Source organism: Xiphophorus couchianus, chromosome 9, assembly GCF_001444195.1.
Source record: "Xiphophorus couchianus chromosome 9, X_couchianus-1.0, whole genome shotgun sequence".
Classification (NCBI taxonomy): domain Eukaryota; kingdom Metazoa; phylum Chordata; class Actinopteri; order Cyprinodontiformes; family Poeciliidae; genus Xiphophorus; species Xiphophorus couchianus.
In genome coordinates this window covers 32,837,289-32,856,194 of record NC_040236.1, presented here as the reverse complement: position 1 = coordinate 32,856,194, position 18,906 = coordinate 32,837,289, and the positions used below count along the sequence as shown (strand labels likewise).

General features: G+C 39.1%; 1 protein-coding gene and 1 long non-coding RNA gene across 3 annotated transcripts; one reads left to right on the top strand and one right to left on the bottom strand.

Moving 5' to 3' along the window:
- Nucleotides 1-1,400: 1,400 nt before the first annotated feature.
- Nucleotides 1,401-16,975, bottom strand: comp (cartilage oligomeric matrix protein). The gene is made up of 19 exons (XM_028028914.1): nt 16,807-16,975; nt 13,687-13,760; nt 13,421-13,472; nt 11,758-11,906; nt 11,047-11,184; nt 9,707-9,784; nt 8,837-8,989; nt 8,657-8,761; nt 8,455-8,562; nt 8,219-8,378; nt 7,196-7,314; nt 6,080-6,132; nt 5,798-5,991; nt 4,871-5,049; nt 4,736-4,784; nt 3,957-4,153; nt 3,185-3,357; nt 2,274-2,413; nt 1,401-1,551 (listed from the first exon to the last, which is right to left on the bottom strand). Exons 1-19 carry the CDS (start codon nt 16,871-16,873, stop codon nt 1,493-1,495), a joined length of 2,247 nt encoding a protein of 748 aa, XP_027884715.1. The 5' UTR covers nt 16,874-16,975; the 3' UTR covers nt 1,401-1,492.
- LOC114151599 (uncharacterized) lies at nt 2,324-15,663 on the top strand. Of its 2 annotated transcripts, XR_003596966.1 has the most exons (5): nt 2,324-2,446; nt 8,422-8,548; nt 8,667-8,731; nt 11,061-11,226; nt 15,475-15,663. It is a non-coding gene; the product is annotated as an uncharacterized LOC114151599 (long non-coding RNA). The 2 variants fall into 2 exon arrangements; XR_003596967.1 differs by lacking the exon at nt 11,061-11,226.
- Nucleotides 16,976-18,906: the final 1,931 nt, after the last annotated feature.

Genomic DNA, 18,906 nt, shown 5'->3' with positions numbered 1-18,906 from the left:
AGATAGATAGCTATCAATCCAGGCTGCTATCTAGCTAGCAGCATAACTGTCTATGTAACTACCTAAATAACTACATAGTTAGCCACAGTTACATAGATAGCTAGCTCACTAGCTACAATGAACTGTTTCTGTGTTTAGCTAGCAAAACACAGAAAACTGTAGATATTTAACTATCTATGTAGCTAGCTGTATAACTATCTCTAGGTAGCTAGATAGCTGTCAATCTCTGTTGCTATCTAGCTAGTGACATAGATAGCTATCTATGTATCTAACTACAAAGCTGCATAGTTGGCTAAACAGATACACAATAAACTACAAAGATATATATATATAGGAAGTTTTTGTTTATTTCTCAATGTAACTAGCTATCTAGATACATAGCTAAATAGCTATGCCGCTAGCTATCTATGTAATTAGGTAGATAGCTACATAGCTAGCTAGACACCTACATAATTAACTTGATAGCTGCCTAGATAGCCAGCTAGCTAGCTACATAGAGGTATCTAGCTAGATATACACATAGATAGCTTGAGAACTTTGTTGATGTGTGGATCAATATATGTTTTCTACACCCAGCCATTCGTTGACAACTTTGCCGCCTTCAAGGTATCTTCTAACTCTGACCAGCTGCTGTCCTCTGAGGATGCAGTGAAAATGCAAATGAGTAGAGCCTGCAAATCACACGTGTTTGATGTGAACTGAATATAAAATAAGGCTATCTGTGTGACCTGTCCAGGGTGTACACCACCTCCCCCGGGGATCCTGAAGACAATGACTGGAAGGATAAACCATGTTTACCATTCTTAAACCAGGCCAGTCTATACTTCTTCCACAGTTATAGTAAATTTGTAGTTCCTATAGCTTCCCACATAGAAATGAATGCTGCCAAGATAAGAGCCAGAATCTCTTCTATCATTGTGTCAAACTTTTATTTGTACATCCTCCTATCACCTTGCAGCATGTTGGTCTTAGCATAGCTATTTGTCATACAGACCACTTACAGGACAAAAAAAGAGTGCTGTGGATAAAACGGATGGACAGCTATCAATCTATGTCTCCGTCACTGGCTATGCTAACTATGTTAAAGCTTCAACATAGTTAGGTAGACAGCTGTATAGTTAACTCAATATTTACATAGGTAGCTAGCCCCCCAAATTTATTTTGTTGTCAATTTTACACACTTTATGTTTTAGATTTGTCTTGCTGCCAGGCAGAAGCGCCACCAACGGATACAGCAGCCCCAGACATTATTCTGATTAAAAGAATATGCATCTTAATATAAATGTTTATTGATATACATTTTAAACTACAATTGTGTTTTCATGATGCAGCGACTTTCTCCACATCTATAAATTACTTAAATCATTATTTATGTATTGTTCACGAGACTTTGCAACGGCTTCATTTAGGACAGAGATTTATTTTCAGATTCAACAATTTGAATACATTTCATAAGGCCGGTTTATTCCTGTTAGTGTTTGTTTTTTAGACCTCAGGCCACCAGCTGAACCTGCTGGGTTCTGTAGGTGTCAAAGTCCCCAGGAAGAGTGTCTGAAAAGATTCAAAAAACAACGTCAGGTCAAGGTGAGATGATAATTTGGCTTATTTTAAGGCGTCAACCTGATCTAACTGCAAATATATAGTCTGAACCGGAAGTGATCCGCGCCACTACTACATATCCGCCTTAGCTAGCAGATAAAAGCTACATTAGCTCAGCTAATTTTGCTAGTTCCACAGTAAGTACTACAGTAAATATCACTGTATATATTAGTATTATACACAGAGGTCGGTAAAGTATTAAAAAATTGTGATCGAGTAACAGTTGTAATGTACAGTACTTATTGTTTATAGCTTAGAAATGAGGCTAGAACTAATTTTTCCTAAGCTTGCGCTTGTTTATTGTTGTCATAGCAACTGCCTGCAAATATGGATTTTCTTTTCAGCTTTCGCTTCTTTTTCGTCATTCTCTTTATTAATTATCTAGAAACACACAGAAAAAAAACAAACATAAAAACTTCAAACCTAAAATTATCCGCCTGGAAATCCAACTAGCCAATCAGAACCAAGGTTGACGTTCAAAAACATCCAAGATGGCTGCCAGTTACACAAGTTCACAAAAGTCTGACTTTACATGAGAACTGTATATTAAACAGCTATACCTGCAGAAGTTGTGAACACTTTTAAAGCGAATTTTTAGTGAGTCAGATTTTTTTTTGTTTTGGAAAATGCATAAAACTGATGGAAAAGGTGAAAACTCTCCGGTTTCCGCTCACCGTTGCAGCGGTACCGCAGGTTGGCCCAGATGATGTTCTCCTGGGAGAAGCAGAAGACGCCGAGCCGGCCTCCTCTCATCGTGGCGTCTATGATGACGCCGGTGTCTGCCACCATCTGAGAGCCCTCATAGAAACGGACTCTGCAGCAACAGCAGAGGGCAGCAAAAGCAAAGGTAAAATAACCTCATTGTGTTTGATCACACAATGTAGACGACATAAAGAAAAGTTGATTTGTTTTCCTTTAATTTACATTTTACATTAAATTAAAATTTCTCGTCAGCAACTAGCAAGGAAAGATGGTCCAAATAAATTCTGACATCCATACCTGCAAAGATGCATAACACTGACTAGTTTGTGAATTAAATATTAAGTTTGGAAATATGACATTTATAAGTGTATGAATAACATGGTGAAAATATGACGCAGTCGTTCTGTTCCCTCTCCTCACGCTTTCTTTGTTTAATTTTAAGAAACTTCATTAAGCAAGCAACAAACAATCAAATAGGTAGACAGAAGAATACAACACTTACATTAATAACCAGGGGTGTTAATTTAACAAATACATTCAGATATTCACACGTGAATTGTTTTGAGAGCCTCAGCAAAACTCAACAATTAAAACCTGAAATGTCTGTTCAAAAGAATCACTTCCTCAAGCCCAGAATGTACGGAAAGGTGTTCAGTGTTGAATTGGACCCGTTGAGGGCGCTGTACTGTGTTGTAGCAGATGATGAATTTAGCTTATTAGCTTATGCTTAGTGCCGTACTGCTTTAGCACTAGTGGAACCAGTGTTTATGATTCATGCTTTAGGTTTAGCTAACTAACTTTTGTTTTTGATTGTGCAGTTTTTATGTAAGAACCATCTGAAACAGTGAAAAATTTCCGTTCCCGCGTTGACCCCAGCCTGTACCTGATGTAGCCATCAGCGGGTCGGTGCTGGAGGAACCAGCGGTACGACGTTTTGTCCTTCCAGCCCACGTTGCGAGGATCTTTCCACAGGAGCTTCACCTGGTCTCCGGTGTCTCCGGTGTGCCACAGGGCGTTCCTCAGGTTCTCACCCGGTCCTGTGCTCGACTTCACCGCCTGATCACAAACAGAAAGAGGAAGCAAAGTTTGTTTGTTTATTTAATCTCTTTGAGCAACAAAAATGATTCTCTTCTTTTAGAGCCTCATTTTAGACAAAATCTTGAAATGAAAAGATGAGTGTAACATGGGAAAATGCCAGTATATGTGAAATAATCTGCCATGGAACTAGAACTTTTTCACCAATATTAAGGAATTATTTACTTAAAACAATCTCCTATATCTTCCTGATTTCTGCTCTAAGCCGTAGAGCAGGGGTCCCCAAAGTGGGTCCTCGAGATCTGGCATCCGACATGTTTTAGTCTCTCCCTGGTTTAACACACCTGGATCAAATGATGGCTCGTTACAGGCCTAAGAAGAACATTGACCTGCTGAAAAGGTTGTTGGTGCCACCAGGGAAAGAACTAAAACGTGCAGGATGCCGGGCCTCCAGGACCCACTTTGGGCCCCCCTGCTGTACAGTGATTTGAGAAGTTTTAAAAATGTATTCGCTGACATTGTTGCAGTAATCAATGCGACTCAAGATAAACGCATGGATGAGTTTCTCTAGCTGAGACAGAAAAGTTCTTCAGGTGATGGAAGGCACAGGAACTGCGTGCCTTGAGCTGGATGCCTTGCTGTGCCACGGCTCTGAACGGGTTCGCCTGCCAGTAGATCTGCTCCACCTGCTTCCACATCACCACGTAGAAGCTGGAGCTGTCCTGGTAGCCGAAGATAAACCCAGCGTAGTCGTCGTCTGTTACTGTGTTTACATGAAACGTCCCTTCAAAATCCACACCACTGAACGCAGTGTAGCCTGGAGACATTAGTGAGAATGTTTAGAAAAGGATCTCACAGACAGAATGACCCAAACCCAACCCTGTACTCTTTCTATACAAATGAAATGTTAATCAGCGATGGGCACTGCTAACTGAAAAGCTAGCTGTGTTAACCATAAAGCACTAATCAGAAACCTTGGTGCTGCTAATGCTAAAGCGCTACAACAACATTGTGTTTAGTGGAAGCTAATGTTGAAACAAGCTGTGTTCCCATTACACACCTGATAAGCAAAAGTTCAACACTCTATTCAACTGAATGCTAAAGCGCCAAATCCTTAGTGCTTTAGCATCAGCTAAAGTTTACAAAACAATAGCACTTCGGTTTTATCCAGGAATATAAATTTAGGGGAAGCTAAACAAGCTAAACATAAATGTAGCTTCCCCTAAACAAATGGAATGGAAACATTAGGTTTGCTATTAGCGCAATAGTGGATCAGCGGAAGTGTGCCCACCACTGAAGTTAATTTTTAAATTCTTATAGAAACATCACGTTTATGGTTTCTTTACTTGCCACTTTCATTGGGGAAAAAAAAAGATTTTCCCAAAATTTCTGTTCTTACCAACAGCCAAACCAGGGTCACTGTTCATAGTCTGGACAATTTCTCTTCCCTGCACACAGGAAAATGGATTTTAAAATAAATTTTAGCTCCACAGATCATTTGGTAAATAAGACAGCAGTTGAAAAGCTCCCTGACCTGGTTCAGCACCACCCAGTTGGGGTCTATCTGTGCATCTCCTTCCGGGTCCAGAACGACCGTCTGGTACTCCCTGAAGTCAGTAAGGGTAACTTCTGCATTTTCAGGACAGGCATCAATGGGATCGATGATGGTGTCGTTATCAAAATCCTTCTCACACACATCACCCACACCATCACCTGCAATAAGGAACAGAGAGGGTTCTAAGAAAAGAAAGTACACCCTCTTTCATTGATATTTATGATACAAAATATAAAAGCTATGCTCGGAAAAGAATGTAAACTCTTTTCAGCATCAGTAACTTTCAATCTTCCACACCAATGTGATGGAATATCAGCCCACTCTACCTCAAATGGACATCAATCTATGCATACGTTCCTTGAATCTGCAGTATGTAACTATTAGAAAATGTTGGGGTTTTTTTACATATTTGTTGGAACTGTCGCTACGTTATGAAGGTATGAAATAAGACAGATAATCTGAAAAAAATCTAGCTTCTCTGAATTCTCCCAGTGCTAAGAAACAACCAATCAGAGACAGGAGGTGGGGCTTAGCGCTGTCAGTCACATATCCGTGTGGCAGTGCTAACCCTCTCCTCCCTCCTTCCTTGCTCTATACTAACTGCAGCTAGCATAGCCTGTCATGAATGCTGAAGCTAGTTAGCATAGCCACCACTGACAGCATTAACATTTTCTCTGTTATGGTACGCTGTTTCTCTACCATTAACATATTTAGCAGTGAGTGTATGAGTTGATGGACAGCGCTAAGCCCCTCCTCCTGTCTCTGATTGGTTGTTTTTGGTCAGGATGAATCAGGAGCGATACATTTCATCAAACACCAATAGTAGCCAATAGTAGCTCTGGGACTGTAGCTTATTTATTAGCTTAATAGTGACATGCTAATTGATTTCAGAGTTTTCTTGCGCACCATCCAAGTCCTCCTGCAGAGGGTTGGGCACCAGACGGCAGTTGTCGGGACCAGGCGGCAGCAGGTCAGGGATCCCATCATCATCATCGTCGTCATCACACTCGTCCCCCTTTCCGTCTTTGTCTGTGTCCAGCTGAGAACTGTTGATGACGGCCGGGCAGTTGTCCCGGGAGTCTTGGTGTCCGTCGCCATCACTGGAGACGAGTTAAAAATCTGAAACTCACACTGAAATACTCTGTCAGTTAATATGGTTGATGTCATTGATGAGGTCACGAGCCTTACCTGTCCTTGTTGGTGTCACATGGATCTCCAATCAAGTCATTGTCTGCGTCCATCTGAGAAACATGGCAGGAGTTGTTAGTGTGGCAGAACTGGGTAAGGGTCTGTTGTGACAGCAACCAGATGATCCATAGGTGGACAAACAGATCTGGTTGTCTTTGGAGACTCCTGAAACAACCGATAAGGTACCAGGAGGCTAGAAGGACCATGTCTTCTGTGACTGCAGAAGAAAAACCTTGGGATTTGGAAAAGCTGTGGTGAAGGACTTTCATTTGCCCTTTTGGAGGTTCTGGAAACCCATTGGAAGGGATTCCACCAGGCTGTTTGTCTGTTTGGGAGACAACTTAGTATGATGATGTTGTCCATTGGAGAACTCTGGGCAAAACAAGTCCATCGACTTGGGAGAAGTGGTTAAGAGGTGGACAGGATTTCTTCTGAGTTCCTGAAACCTTGGGACATTGTGGACGCATCGCTGTTGCTGCACCTCTTCACTGATGCGTTGATTTGGGGGCAACATATACAGACCTGGGCGGTGGTTTTGATTTAGTTTGATTCAGTCCTCTCATCCTGGAAATGTTCTGCAGGGGATAAAAGGCCGACTTTGTAACTGTCTTTTTGTGGCTCTGAAGGTTCAGGTCAGAGTTCATCACTACTCCCAGGTTTCAGTCTGCTCTCTAGTTTCCAGCTGTAGTGACTGAAGCTGTGTGCACACATTATTCCAAAATGGCCACAGTGGTGCTGGTAAGAAGAGCTTTGTGGTACTAAAAGGCTTTTATTTTATTTATTTATTATAGTTCAATGGGACAACTCAGTCTTTCCAAATCTCAGGGTTTCCTGTTTTGCCAGATCCTTATTTGGTCTTTCTTTGTTTCATATCAACGCCTGTCTAGAACAGCGCTCCGCTGCGTTTTCAGGTTTATGTTTCTGGACATCTGGTGTATGCAGCACAGTGTGTTGCATAATTAATAAGGGTAGTGAGCTATCTACCTGTCTGCGGCCCTGTTGGAGCCCATAACTACCCAACCATGACAGAAACACACTCCAGAAGTGTCAGTGTTTCATGTTAGAGTGCAGTTGATATGCAGGTCATAAAAAAATGAAGGAAAAGCCGTTTTTCACCTGGTCCGGGTTGGGAACGTAGGGACAGCTGTCGCAGGCGTCTCCAACTTTGTCTCCATCTCTGTCTTTCTGGTCAACATTGGGAACCCTTTTGCAGTTGTCCATGGCATTTATGATTCCTGGCAATTTTAATAATACCAGTAAACATGAAACAAAATGAAATTATAAGTTGTTGACTAAATATTTATGATTTCTTAGGTGTTTTTTGTAAATTTAAACTGTCAAAAGTATGAATAAATCGGGTTATTAGCCTGTCTGAAGATGGCAAAAATTGGGAGGGTTTTTTTCAAAGTCATATTTTCACTATATTCACTTATTTAAAAATGTCAATTTCAAACTAAGTATGTTTAGCTTCAAATTGAATATTTATTTAGCAAGCTAAATATTTAGATAACTCAGAGCTAAAAAGTTTTCTAGGAAAATAGTCAGTTAGTTCAATACATATTTACGGAGTTAAATAGTTAACTTGCTTACTAAATATTTAATTTGCTAACTAAATATTTAGTTTGGAAATAAATATTTAAATTGGAGCCAAATATTTTGTTTGTAAACTAAATATTTATCTTGAGGTTAAATATTTATCTCCAACTAAATATCTAACCTGCTAACTAAATATTTAGCTTTCTAAGTAAATGTTTAGTTAGAAAGCTAAGTATTTAGATTTTAGCTAAATATTTCATTGGCCAGTTAAATATTTATTTGCACAAATATTTATTGTGCTATAACTATTATAACTGACTCTTTAGTTCCAAATTAAATATTTGTCTCTGAGGTAGAAAACTATTTACTTAACTCTCAGGTAGCTATTTAGCTAGCTAATTAAATATTTAGTTTGATGCCAAGACTTTCATAAATGAGTAACATGATGAAATTGACTCAGGCATGAACCTCCATTTTTTCTCTAAATATCCCAATTTATTGCTGTTATTTTCTGACTCTTTAACTTTCCAAATGCCACCCAAATGAATTATGGTTTCCATTTTTTAGTTTTACGTTTCTGTTATTGGGGTGGCAGGTTCCTACCATCTCCATCCATATCGTCATCGCATTCATCACCAAGTTTGTCCAGATCCGTGTCTCTCTGGTCGTTGTTTTTCACCGCTCTGCAGTTGTCGCACGCATCACCAAAGTCGTCCTCATCAATGTTTCTCTGATCAACGTTGGGCACCAGCTTGCAATTATCCTGTAGACAATAAAATTTAGTCTCTTTCTTACCAAATCAATAGAAAACTTGAAGGTCTTTCTGTTTGTGTGTGAACCTGTGTGTTTGGGATCCCATCCCCATCTGCGTCGTCATCACAAGCGTCTCCAATCCCATCGTTGTCGGCGTCCTCCTGGCCGGAGTTTGGCACGGTGAGGCAGTTATCCTGTAAACACAAACTCCTGTTAGAGTTTCTTGCACTAAACTAACCTAATAATGGGAGACATATTTACTGAAAAGTAGTGATCTTGGAAACTCACCTTGTTACAGGTCAGGTCAGGACAGTTCAGCTTCTCGTCAGGTAAACCATCAATGTCAGTGTCCGTTCCACACAGGTATCCATTACCTGCCCATCCCACTCCACACTGAATTTCAGACATTATTAGGAGCTTGTTTCATAAACTTATCAGCTGTCCAAAGTACAAGCTGAGATGCGTCACCTGACATTCGATTGTACCCTCTCGGTGGACGATGCACTTGGCGCTGGCGTGGCAGGGATTGGGTTGGCCGTTCCCACAGGCTCTCTCAGGCTTACAGCCAAGTCGTTGGTCCCCAACATAGCCGGGCTTACAGGGACCGCATCTGAACGAGCCCTAAGCACATTCAGAAACTTAAAAATCAAAGCCTCCAGTCCTCCTGAACGGTCTCCCGGTTCAGTGACATCAGAGAAGGAAACAAAAATCTAATTATTTCTGTATGGAAATTCCCAGAGAACAAATGCTTTAACAAACACATCCCTGATAGTGAGACAGGTTTTTGTGAAGTGAATGACTTGGACCGCTTTGGATGCTGTAACTATCTATGTTAAATAAACATACATGGCCTCTAATTAACCTATTGAGTTGAGAGAAAAATGTGAAAAATAAACAAGGGTGTTTATAAGCCTGATAGTCCAGTAGATTTCAGATTTCAGTATATTTTTAACTGCATGGATTTTATTTGAATGGAACAATGCAAATTAATGAACATATAATATTGCTAATATTGCTACACCTGATTTACCAAGACTCTAATTTCCAGCCATAGTCACGTAAAACAAATGCACCATACGAAAATAAGATTAAAACAATTTAATAAGTAAAAATAAGAATTACAGTAATGATAACAAAAACTATGTAGCTATATCCAGTATATATATATATATAATGGTTTTGTTTGGTTGGCTTCACATAAGAAAATCTTTACATTTATAAAAATGTAAAGTTCTACAAAACCTTTGAGTTTAATAAAAGTAAGTCTTAAATCCTTTCCTTCAATGATCTACTTTGTATATTTGCAGGAAACTGATATAAAATGTAATTTCTACTCACAGGAGTGTTCAGACAGGCAGAGTTTTCCACACAGCCACCATTGCTGGAACCTTCACACTCATCTATATCTTTGCACACCTTGAACGGAAAAACAGAAAAATATTCAGAAACCGACTCAGACAGACACATCGTATGTTATTGTTGACATTCGTAAATTTCACCCATGTGAACAACGCTGGAGGGCAAAAACACGATTCATTCATAGCCGCGCCGCTGCAGTAGAATGACTCGGTTAACTAAATGAAACCTGGAGATGGAGGTATTATTAATTTAATGCAGTTCAAAGGGAAAATTATCCAAAGAGAAAAATGACGCTGAAAAACTGTTGAAGAAAAACTCAAAACCACTCGTGTTCTTTTTTTTTCTCGTTCTCTGTGACGGCTATAGTAGATCAGACTCGTTGCCATAGCAACTGACTAACAACAGCTCCACTAGTGTATCAGGATTCAACACTAAAGATCATGGGAACAATTCCCACACAAAGAATTCAATATTCAGTCATTTACAGCTTTATGTGTTCAGGCTTGATGTTTATTTTACAATAATTAAAAAGTCATCATATGAACAAAGTGGTGATTGATTAGCTAATTTACCTGATTATTGATTTTCTGTCAGAGTTGGTGTGCGGATCGCCTTTTAAAAATATTTTTGACAAAACTGAAACACACTGATTCTGCTGCACATCTACATGTTAAGGTTGTCATAGTCAAGCTAGCATAACTGACCTACTTCCCTCTCACTCGCTAATTTTTCTTAATTAAAACTTTTTCCTGACCTTATCTAGTTGTCATGGGGTTGAGAAGTAGTAGCGAAGCACTGCGTCCCTTTTCCTTTTAAATATCACACCTACATTTAAGATTTAGCTCCATATGTTGATAACTTGAGAGCTAAAAACAATGCTAGTCATGGTCAGGTAGCAGGAAGTTTGGGGGTGCGACCTTGTAATCGTTACATTACGTTGTAAATGGAAATACAAAGATTTAGGTTGATTAATAACATCAACCTAATAATACTTTGTAAGCGCATGTGTAGTCAGGTTGTTGTAATATCTGAGTACGTTAATAATCAAAGTTTTGTGATGGCCAGTCGAAAATATTGACTTCCCCCCTATTCCTTTTTGTCACCTCTGTCATAGTCCATTAGGAAAACCGCCAAGGAGTTTGAGCTGTTGCGTCAGTGTTCCCATGTAATGTCCTTCTTCACCCTAATCTTTGACTTAATATTCTAGTCTGTTCTCCAAAATGTTAATGTTACTTACAGATGGAACAATAATGTAGATAAATTACTTTAAATGTAAATCTGCTTTGGGTATGAAAGCTATGGACTTAGCTGATCCTGACCTGTTTGTTGGCAGTGGCGTAAGCGAGTCCAACCCCCTGGACCTGAGGTCCGGTGTATCCTGCAGGACAGGAACCGCAGCGGAAACCCGGGGACGTGTTGATGCAGCGGACCCCCATGTGGCACGGCATCACCTTACACTGGAAACAGATTAACAACTCAGGGAAGAAGATAAGATGATGGTTGGTTTTGGTCTCTTTGCTCAACTTTTATGTATTCGGATACTTTAAACTCTCTCGAGCTTCATCCATCCATCTGTTTGATCATCCAACCAAAGGCTGGACAATAAATCAATAACAATATACTGTATGTTGCAATAGACATGGGATCAATATCCATAGATAATATGTCTGCAGGCTTGGTGGAGTCAACTAACTCATTCGCTCACTCTTGGTTGCCTAGCAGCAACCTGTTGAGTAACTTGTGCAGCAGCAGTTTCAGGATTCTCCACTGCACCTCATAACTGCTTAAAAATCAAAAGCAATGGCTTGCAGCGAAAACTGGATAAAACAGGAAATGTCACGCCTCCAGTTTGGCAGCATCTCAGATATTTAAAACGGAAAACGAATCAATAATTATCAACATGTGCTGATAGGGAATACTTTTATCATTATATGTTTTCCAGCCATCTTGTAAAGTCCTAATCCAACCATCCTTTCCTCCATTGGTGAGCAATAAAAACAATGTATTTTCCTAATCTTTAAGAGTTCTACCTCGTCCACGTCCGTGCAGCGCGTCCCGTTGCCCTCCATGCCATCAGGACAGGCGCCACACTGCGGGCCCTCAAGGGACTCTGAGCAGCTCACACCGGGGTGGCAGGGGTTGGGCTCACAGGGAGAGACGGGCTGGATGCCCCCCATTCCTGGGAGAGACGCCATGATGTAAACATTACTGCTGGGGAGTGGAGCCCAACATCCAACCAAACATCCAACCAGCCAACTAAACATACAACCAACCAAATGTACAATCAGCCATCCAACCAACCAATCAACCAACCATCCAACCAACCAAACATACAACCAACCAACCATACAACCGGGGCGTGCTGTGGTGGCGCAGGGGGTTAGCACGCCCCACGTTTGGAGGCCTTAGTCCTCGACGCGGACGTCGCGGCGACCTTTACCGCATGTCTTCCCCCTCTCCTCACCCTCCTTCCTGTCTGCCTACTGTTGAAAAAATACGAGCCGCTAGCGCCGCAAAAACTCTTCGGAGAAAAAAAAAGGAAAAAAAAAAAAAAGAAAGAAAAAAAAAACCATACAATCAACCAACGTAAAATACAACCAACCAAACGTCCAACCAACCTAAAATACAACCAACCAAACGTCCAACCAACCTAAAATACAACCAACCAAACATCCAACCAACCATCCAACCAACCCACCATCCAACCTAAAATACAACCAACCAAACATCCAACCAACCAACCTAAAATACAACCAAGCAACCATCCAACCAACCATCCAACCCACCAACCAACCTAAAATACAACCAACCAAACATCCAACCAACCAACCTAAAATACAACCAAGCAACCAACCCACCATCCAACCTAAAATACAACCAACCAAACATCCAACCAACCAACCTAAAATACACCCAACCAAACATCCAACCAACCATCCAACCAACCAACCCACCATCCAACCTAAAATACAACCAAGCAACCATCCAACCAACCATCCAACCCACCAACCAACCTAAAATACAACCAACCAAACATCCAACCAACCAACCTAAAATACAACCAAGCAACCAACCCACCATCCAACCTAAAATACAACCAACCAAACATCCAACCAACCAACCTAAAATACACCCAACCAAACATCCAACCAACCATCCAACCAACCAACCCACCATCCAACCTAAAATACAACCAACCAAACATCCAACCAACCAACCTAAAATACAACCAAGCAACCATCCAACCAAACATCCAACCCACCAACCAACCTAAAATACAACCAACCAAACATGCAATCAGCCAACCAACCAAACATCCAACCAACCAACCAACCCACCATCCAACCTAAAATACAACCAACCAAACATCCAACCAACCAACCTAAAATACAACCAGGCAACCATCCAATCAAACATCCAACCCACCAACCAACCTAAAATACAACCAACCAAACGTGCAATCAGCCAACCAACCAACCAACCATCCAACCAACCTAACATCCAACCAACCAACCTAAACTACAATCAACCTAACATCCAACCAACAGCTGTCCATCCATTCATCCTTTTGACTCTGTTCATCCATCCATTACTTCAATCCATTTATCAAATTACGTGCAAACACATTGACTCTAATCTGAATATTGAATATTTTAGTACAAACATCATTATTAATTAATTTGACTAACTCACCACAGGCTTCACACTCCATCACTGTGTTCTTTAGGAACACTATTTCTCTGACCTGTAATAATCAACGAATCGATTGATTAAATGAACATCAGCTGCTCCTTTAATAGAAACAACAGTTTTGGTGTAATCCAGTTCCAGTTTATCTATGGAACTAAATTGGGGCCATAAAGTTTGTTCAAAAGACTTTGGACTTTGTTCAAATCTGAAAAAAAAAACAAACACTTTTTTGCCAATGCAACATGTTTAGGACAATGAATGAGGTTTACCTGTTGCTTCAGCAGCTCTTTAATCTCGGCCAAAGCGAGGTTTGTCATTTTAATCTGACTGATAATTTCTCCATCTGGTACAGACAGAAAACACATCAGCTGCAGTCCATAAAAATATTATCACCCCTTCATTTAAACCTTTACAGATCTTCTCTTAACACACAGTTATGACGGCAAACTGGGGTCATTGTGGGTAGAAAAAAGGACATTTCTACCAAAGAACTGAAGTTTTGAGAATAATCTCAGAAATGTTCTTAAAAAACTTGATAATTTCAGTTTCAAAAGTTAAAAATTTTGACTTTTCAAAATTTTTGAACATTTTAGATTTTTTGAAACTTGGTAATTTCCGTTTTTTCTAGCACATTTCTGAGTTTTCAAACAGAAATTTTATAGTAAACAGATAATGTTAATAATAAACAAAAAATAGAAACAATAATTTAACAAAATAAATCAGAAACACAAAAAACAAAATATAAATCAACAATCAAGACAAAAAATAACTAAAACTAAAAGTCTAAACATCAATTTGTCTTCCAAATCTCAATTTATTGGACAGTAAAACATGTTGTAGTTTGGGTTTTTTTTGTCCCTGCAGTTACAAAGTGACTTTTTTGTATTTGTCAGTTCCTAGAAATATCTCTGGCTCTGCCAGCTGGACAGGCTGACGTCCCGCTGTGCAAACAGGGAGAGCTGAGGGGCGAATTTTACCTTCTGATGCATCAACTGTGTCAACATCACAGCTCTTTGTTAACAAATGGTGGAGCATCTGAAAACGGCCAGTCTTTTTTCAGATTTACTGCCTCTGCGGTCACTGCTGTGTACGTTTCTCCCGGTGTTAACAGTCAGGAAGCTCTGCTTGACAGATTAACTCTGGTCGCTTGAGAATTCAGTCATGTAAGCCTGAAATTTCTCAGGCAGCTTCTGTTCAGCCTTACACAAACATCAAAACGGCTTACAAAGCAGCTCTGGGCAAACATTTCACATTTCTGTTAAGATTTTATTTTTTTTAACAAAACTTCACTGAGATCTAATCAGGGAGACTTTATATCAAATCAGCCTGGCCTTTAACAAATGGAAAATATGTTTTCTCAGAATATTTTGCTAACATTCAATGTAATAATATGGTGAAATGGTTAAAATTCTCACTTTTTTTACAGCTTTGCTTGGAAAACTGCATTTTTGTGGCATTTGTCAGAATATGCAGTGAAACTGATGTGAGCGCATATATCTATGTAAACAGACAATTTGTGGTTATGAGCGTTTATATCTCAGACGCTAAATTAACATCCGACACACTCTAATGTTCCTGCTCCTCATCTACGGAACCCAAAGAATGTCAAAACTATGCATAGTACGTCGTTAACACACAAGAACTGAACCACACCACCAAAAAATTATTGTTTTCATCCAGTCAGATCACAACCAGGTTAAAATACTTCAGGAAGTGACAGAAATTACTAAACAAAGCAGCAGGATTCAGGAAAACACAGGGAAACGTAAAACACTTGAATGATACATGCCTACATCCCTTACATATTTGACATGTTTGCTACTCCATTGGTTATAAAAGTCATCAGAAATGTGCAAAATGTTAAAAACAAAAGAGGATTTTAAAATTGAAGACATTTTGAGTTCACTTTCCAGTTTTTAGACACTTTGTTAGTCTGGGACTAACAATCTGTAGGAGTCTGAAAACATGATTTTAAAGTCCACAGATCTTTTTTTTTTTTTTTTTTTTTTTTGAACCAGCTCATTCATCCAATAAAGTCTGAAATGTTTTGTCTCCAGCTCCAAAAGTGATTTTCCAGATATGGAGAAGATGGAAGATTTTCTGGAAGCTGCATTTTCCAGCCAAACCGCTGGAATGAAAAGCAGTGGGTGTCGGAAAGTGTCAACAAATGTACTGAGGTAGAAAGACTCTGTTTTTCATGAGTCCTGGTTTATTCTAAATTAAACTGCTAAAAAGAACACATTAAAGTTCATGTTTCAGTTTGTTTTTGTTCACTAAAACATTTTTTATGACTGCCAACAGATCTAAGGCCTGTTTTTCTTTATTGATAACCCAGCAGTTTTCAGTACCATTTAGTAAAATAAATGCTATTTTATATCATCTTAAATGGATTTTGTGATATTTTATTGAAAATGATATTTTATATTTATTAATATTAAATATCATTGCATTACATTGCGTGTAATATAATAAATTAGTTATGTTTTGTATATTGCATATCGGCGTGTCTCTTGGAATCAATATTCTGCTCATGTAAAAAATAAATTGCAATTGCGAAATAAAAAATCGCAAAAAAAGTTATTACAACACATGATTGTTATGTGTAAATTTTAATCCTCCTCCTGCCACTTCCTGTCGTCTCCTTCATCGTCTCCAGCAGTAGTAACATCCGGTTGTTGATCATGTGACTTGTGTGATTCTAAAGAGTGTTTGCAATTTAGATACACCAAAATAAACCAATTTTGATATTGATACGCCTAAAATAAACTCATCCTAGTGCAAGATAAAAACATTTATCCAGAAATGTCTTTTCAAAATTGCCGTGTTTCAATTGAGCTAATTTATTTTCAAAATGCGCTGTGTTATGGTGAATGCTAACGCAGGTATTGCTGAAGTGTGATGAGTTGAGAGGTTGTTGCCTCCTGTGTTTAGCGTTTCCTCTGTCTGACCAGCAGATAAATGATCGGGATGAAAGCTGGACCCTCCTGAGAGCGAAGAACAGGAAACATGTTCCTCTCATCAAGAACCCAAAGAATCAGCCTGACTGTTTTCCACAGCGACTGGATTCCACAGCAGAAAGAGACGCAACTAAATCACAGTCCGTTTCTTTAAAAAACGGGCAAACTCTGGAGCCTCACAGTAATTATTTCCAACTAATTATTGAGAGAATTTGAAACTTGCAGGAAATATCCACATGCTGTATGTAGTCTTTATTACAATGAATTTTTGTTTTACATGATAATAATGCAACACTTTAAATAAAACATCAAGATTTAGCTTATTTATTTAGCTTCGTCAAAGTTTATGGAGTTTTAATTTACCATATCTTATATTATAAAAACAATAAGCAACAAACTGTGAATATTAAATATGAAGCAGGATCGGTTTACCCCTCTGTCCCGTTACAAGGTTTCCTCCCAAGCAGAGGACGCAGGTCAGCGCTACAAACCGCAGCATGATGGGCGCAGCTTCGTCTTCGCTCTCCTTCCCTGGACTCAGCGCTCCTCCTGTTAGCCTGACTTTATGTCCCTCCTCTGCTCTCTGCCCCCGTCCTCCGCTCCTGATTTGTACCTCCAGCCCTTCCTCTAAAGGAGATGGAGCGAAAAAAACTGATTCTGCACAACACACACAAACAAATAAGGTTACAACGGCTCTGTAGTTTGGCTGTGATTTAACTTTACAGACAAAAATAAAATTTAAATGTTGCAGTTTTGTAGACCGTGATGAAAAGCTAAGTTAGTGAACACATAAGAAGGTCTGGTTTGCACAAAAATACTTTTTTATGCAAATTTTTGTCCCGATTTTACCCTTTTGTATTAAATCCACAACCCAAATACAGACTGGGATAATACCAGTTTCCCCAATCTAAGGGTGTTTTCACACCTGATAATCCGATAGACTCTGTTTGATTGGGACCAAAACTTCATCATCTGATCCATCTCCAGCTGCTGTGGTTCTTTCTCTGCTCAGAGTCAAACCAACCAAACCCTTTAAGCCACCTGTTCCTTCTCTGGCCTGTGGGGGCGCTGCACCCTACTGAAGGAAACGACACAAAAACCTCTGAAGAAGACACTAAGCGTAACTTCCTTCTTTACAAAATGTAAATAAAAATAGAGCGGCATCAGATTTTAGCAGTTGGCTAAAGAGAAAAAGAAATGTTGTTTAGTCCGCTTTAATCCAACTCCAGTCCGTTTGCGCAGAAAGTCCGGTTTGGTTTCGGAGGTGTGAACGCTAATCGAACTCTAAAGTGAACTCTGGTGCACCTACAAACCTCGGTCTCAGTTTGGTTGAAGTCAACCTTACTGTGGTTTCAATCTGAATGACAAGCAAACCGGAGACTGCTCCAAAGCAGGAAGTGAACTACAGCGCATGGCATTCTGGGTAAATAAAACTTAAACTAAGACGCTAGCCTAGTGCTAGCTGATCTGATGGCTGATCTTTTACCAATGACATAAGAGAAATCCTAGAACCACCATTTTTGCTTACATTTCATGAAGAAGGAAGTTGTACTCTGTGTCTTCAGAGGTTTCAGGTCATTTCATTCAGTGGATTTTGGTGCAGCGCCCCCACAGGCGAGGAGGGGAACAGGTTTTTCATTTGGTTTGGTTGGTTTGACACAAGAAAATCACATCAATTTAACGAATGTTGCAAGTTTGGTCCCAAATTGAACCGAATCTCCCGGACTATCAGGTGTGAAAACACCTTTAGAGTTTGATTTTTTGGTTGATAACACATTCACACCTCCCCAAGCGAACCAGACTTTCTAGGCAAACAAACTAGAGCTGGTTGGTGTGAATGCACACTTAGTCAATGAACTGTTTTCAAGAAACTGCAGAACAGACAACCTGTGTAATTACCAAAAATGATTGAGTCAGTAAGGAGTCACCATAATCAAAGATGGACAATCTCCAAAAGTTAAACCTCAGGCTGAAAAGTCAAAAATATTACACTGACATATTAATCAGTTAGTAATAGTTGTTTTCTCCCTCGCGAACAAAAAACACCATAACACAATATTTCTCTTGATTTCATTTATTTATAGAAATTTGTTTTCGTCTCAGAAAACAGGAAGAATGTTAACCTCCATAACAACTTTAATTTCCGACGGAGAGTTGAATAAATTTGTCCTTTTTTAATTCTTTCTGAATAACAAAAGTTTTATGGAGCTAAAATGGAGCCGTAAAGTTTTGTTAAAAAGAAAAATTATTGTAACTGAAATTATTTTGAAACTAAAAAAAAAACTTTGAAACTGAAGATAAATGAAAATGAATAAACTATTTGAAACTGGAAAATAAATTGAAACTGAAAACAAAGATTTCAAACTGAAAATGAAGGATGTGAAACTGAAAAAAATGTTCAAAACTATTTTTCAGATTCAATGTTTTTGAGTTTCATTTTTTTCAGTTTGAATTTTTTTTTCTTTCAGTTTAAATATTTTATTTTGGTTTCTAATTTTTTATTTCTCTTTCAAATGTTTTTGTCTCAAATAT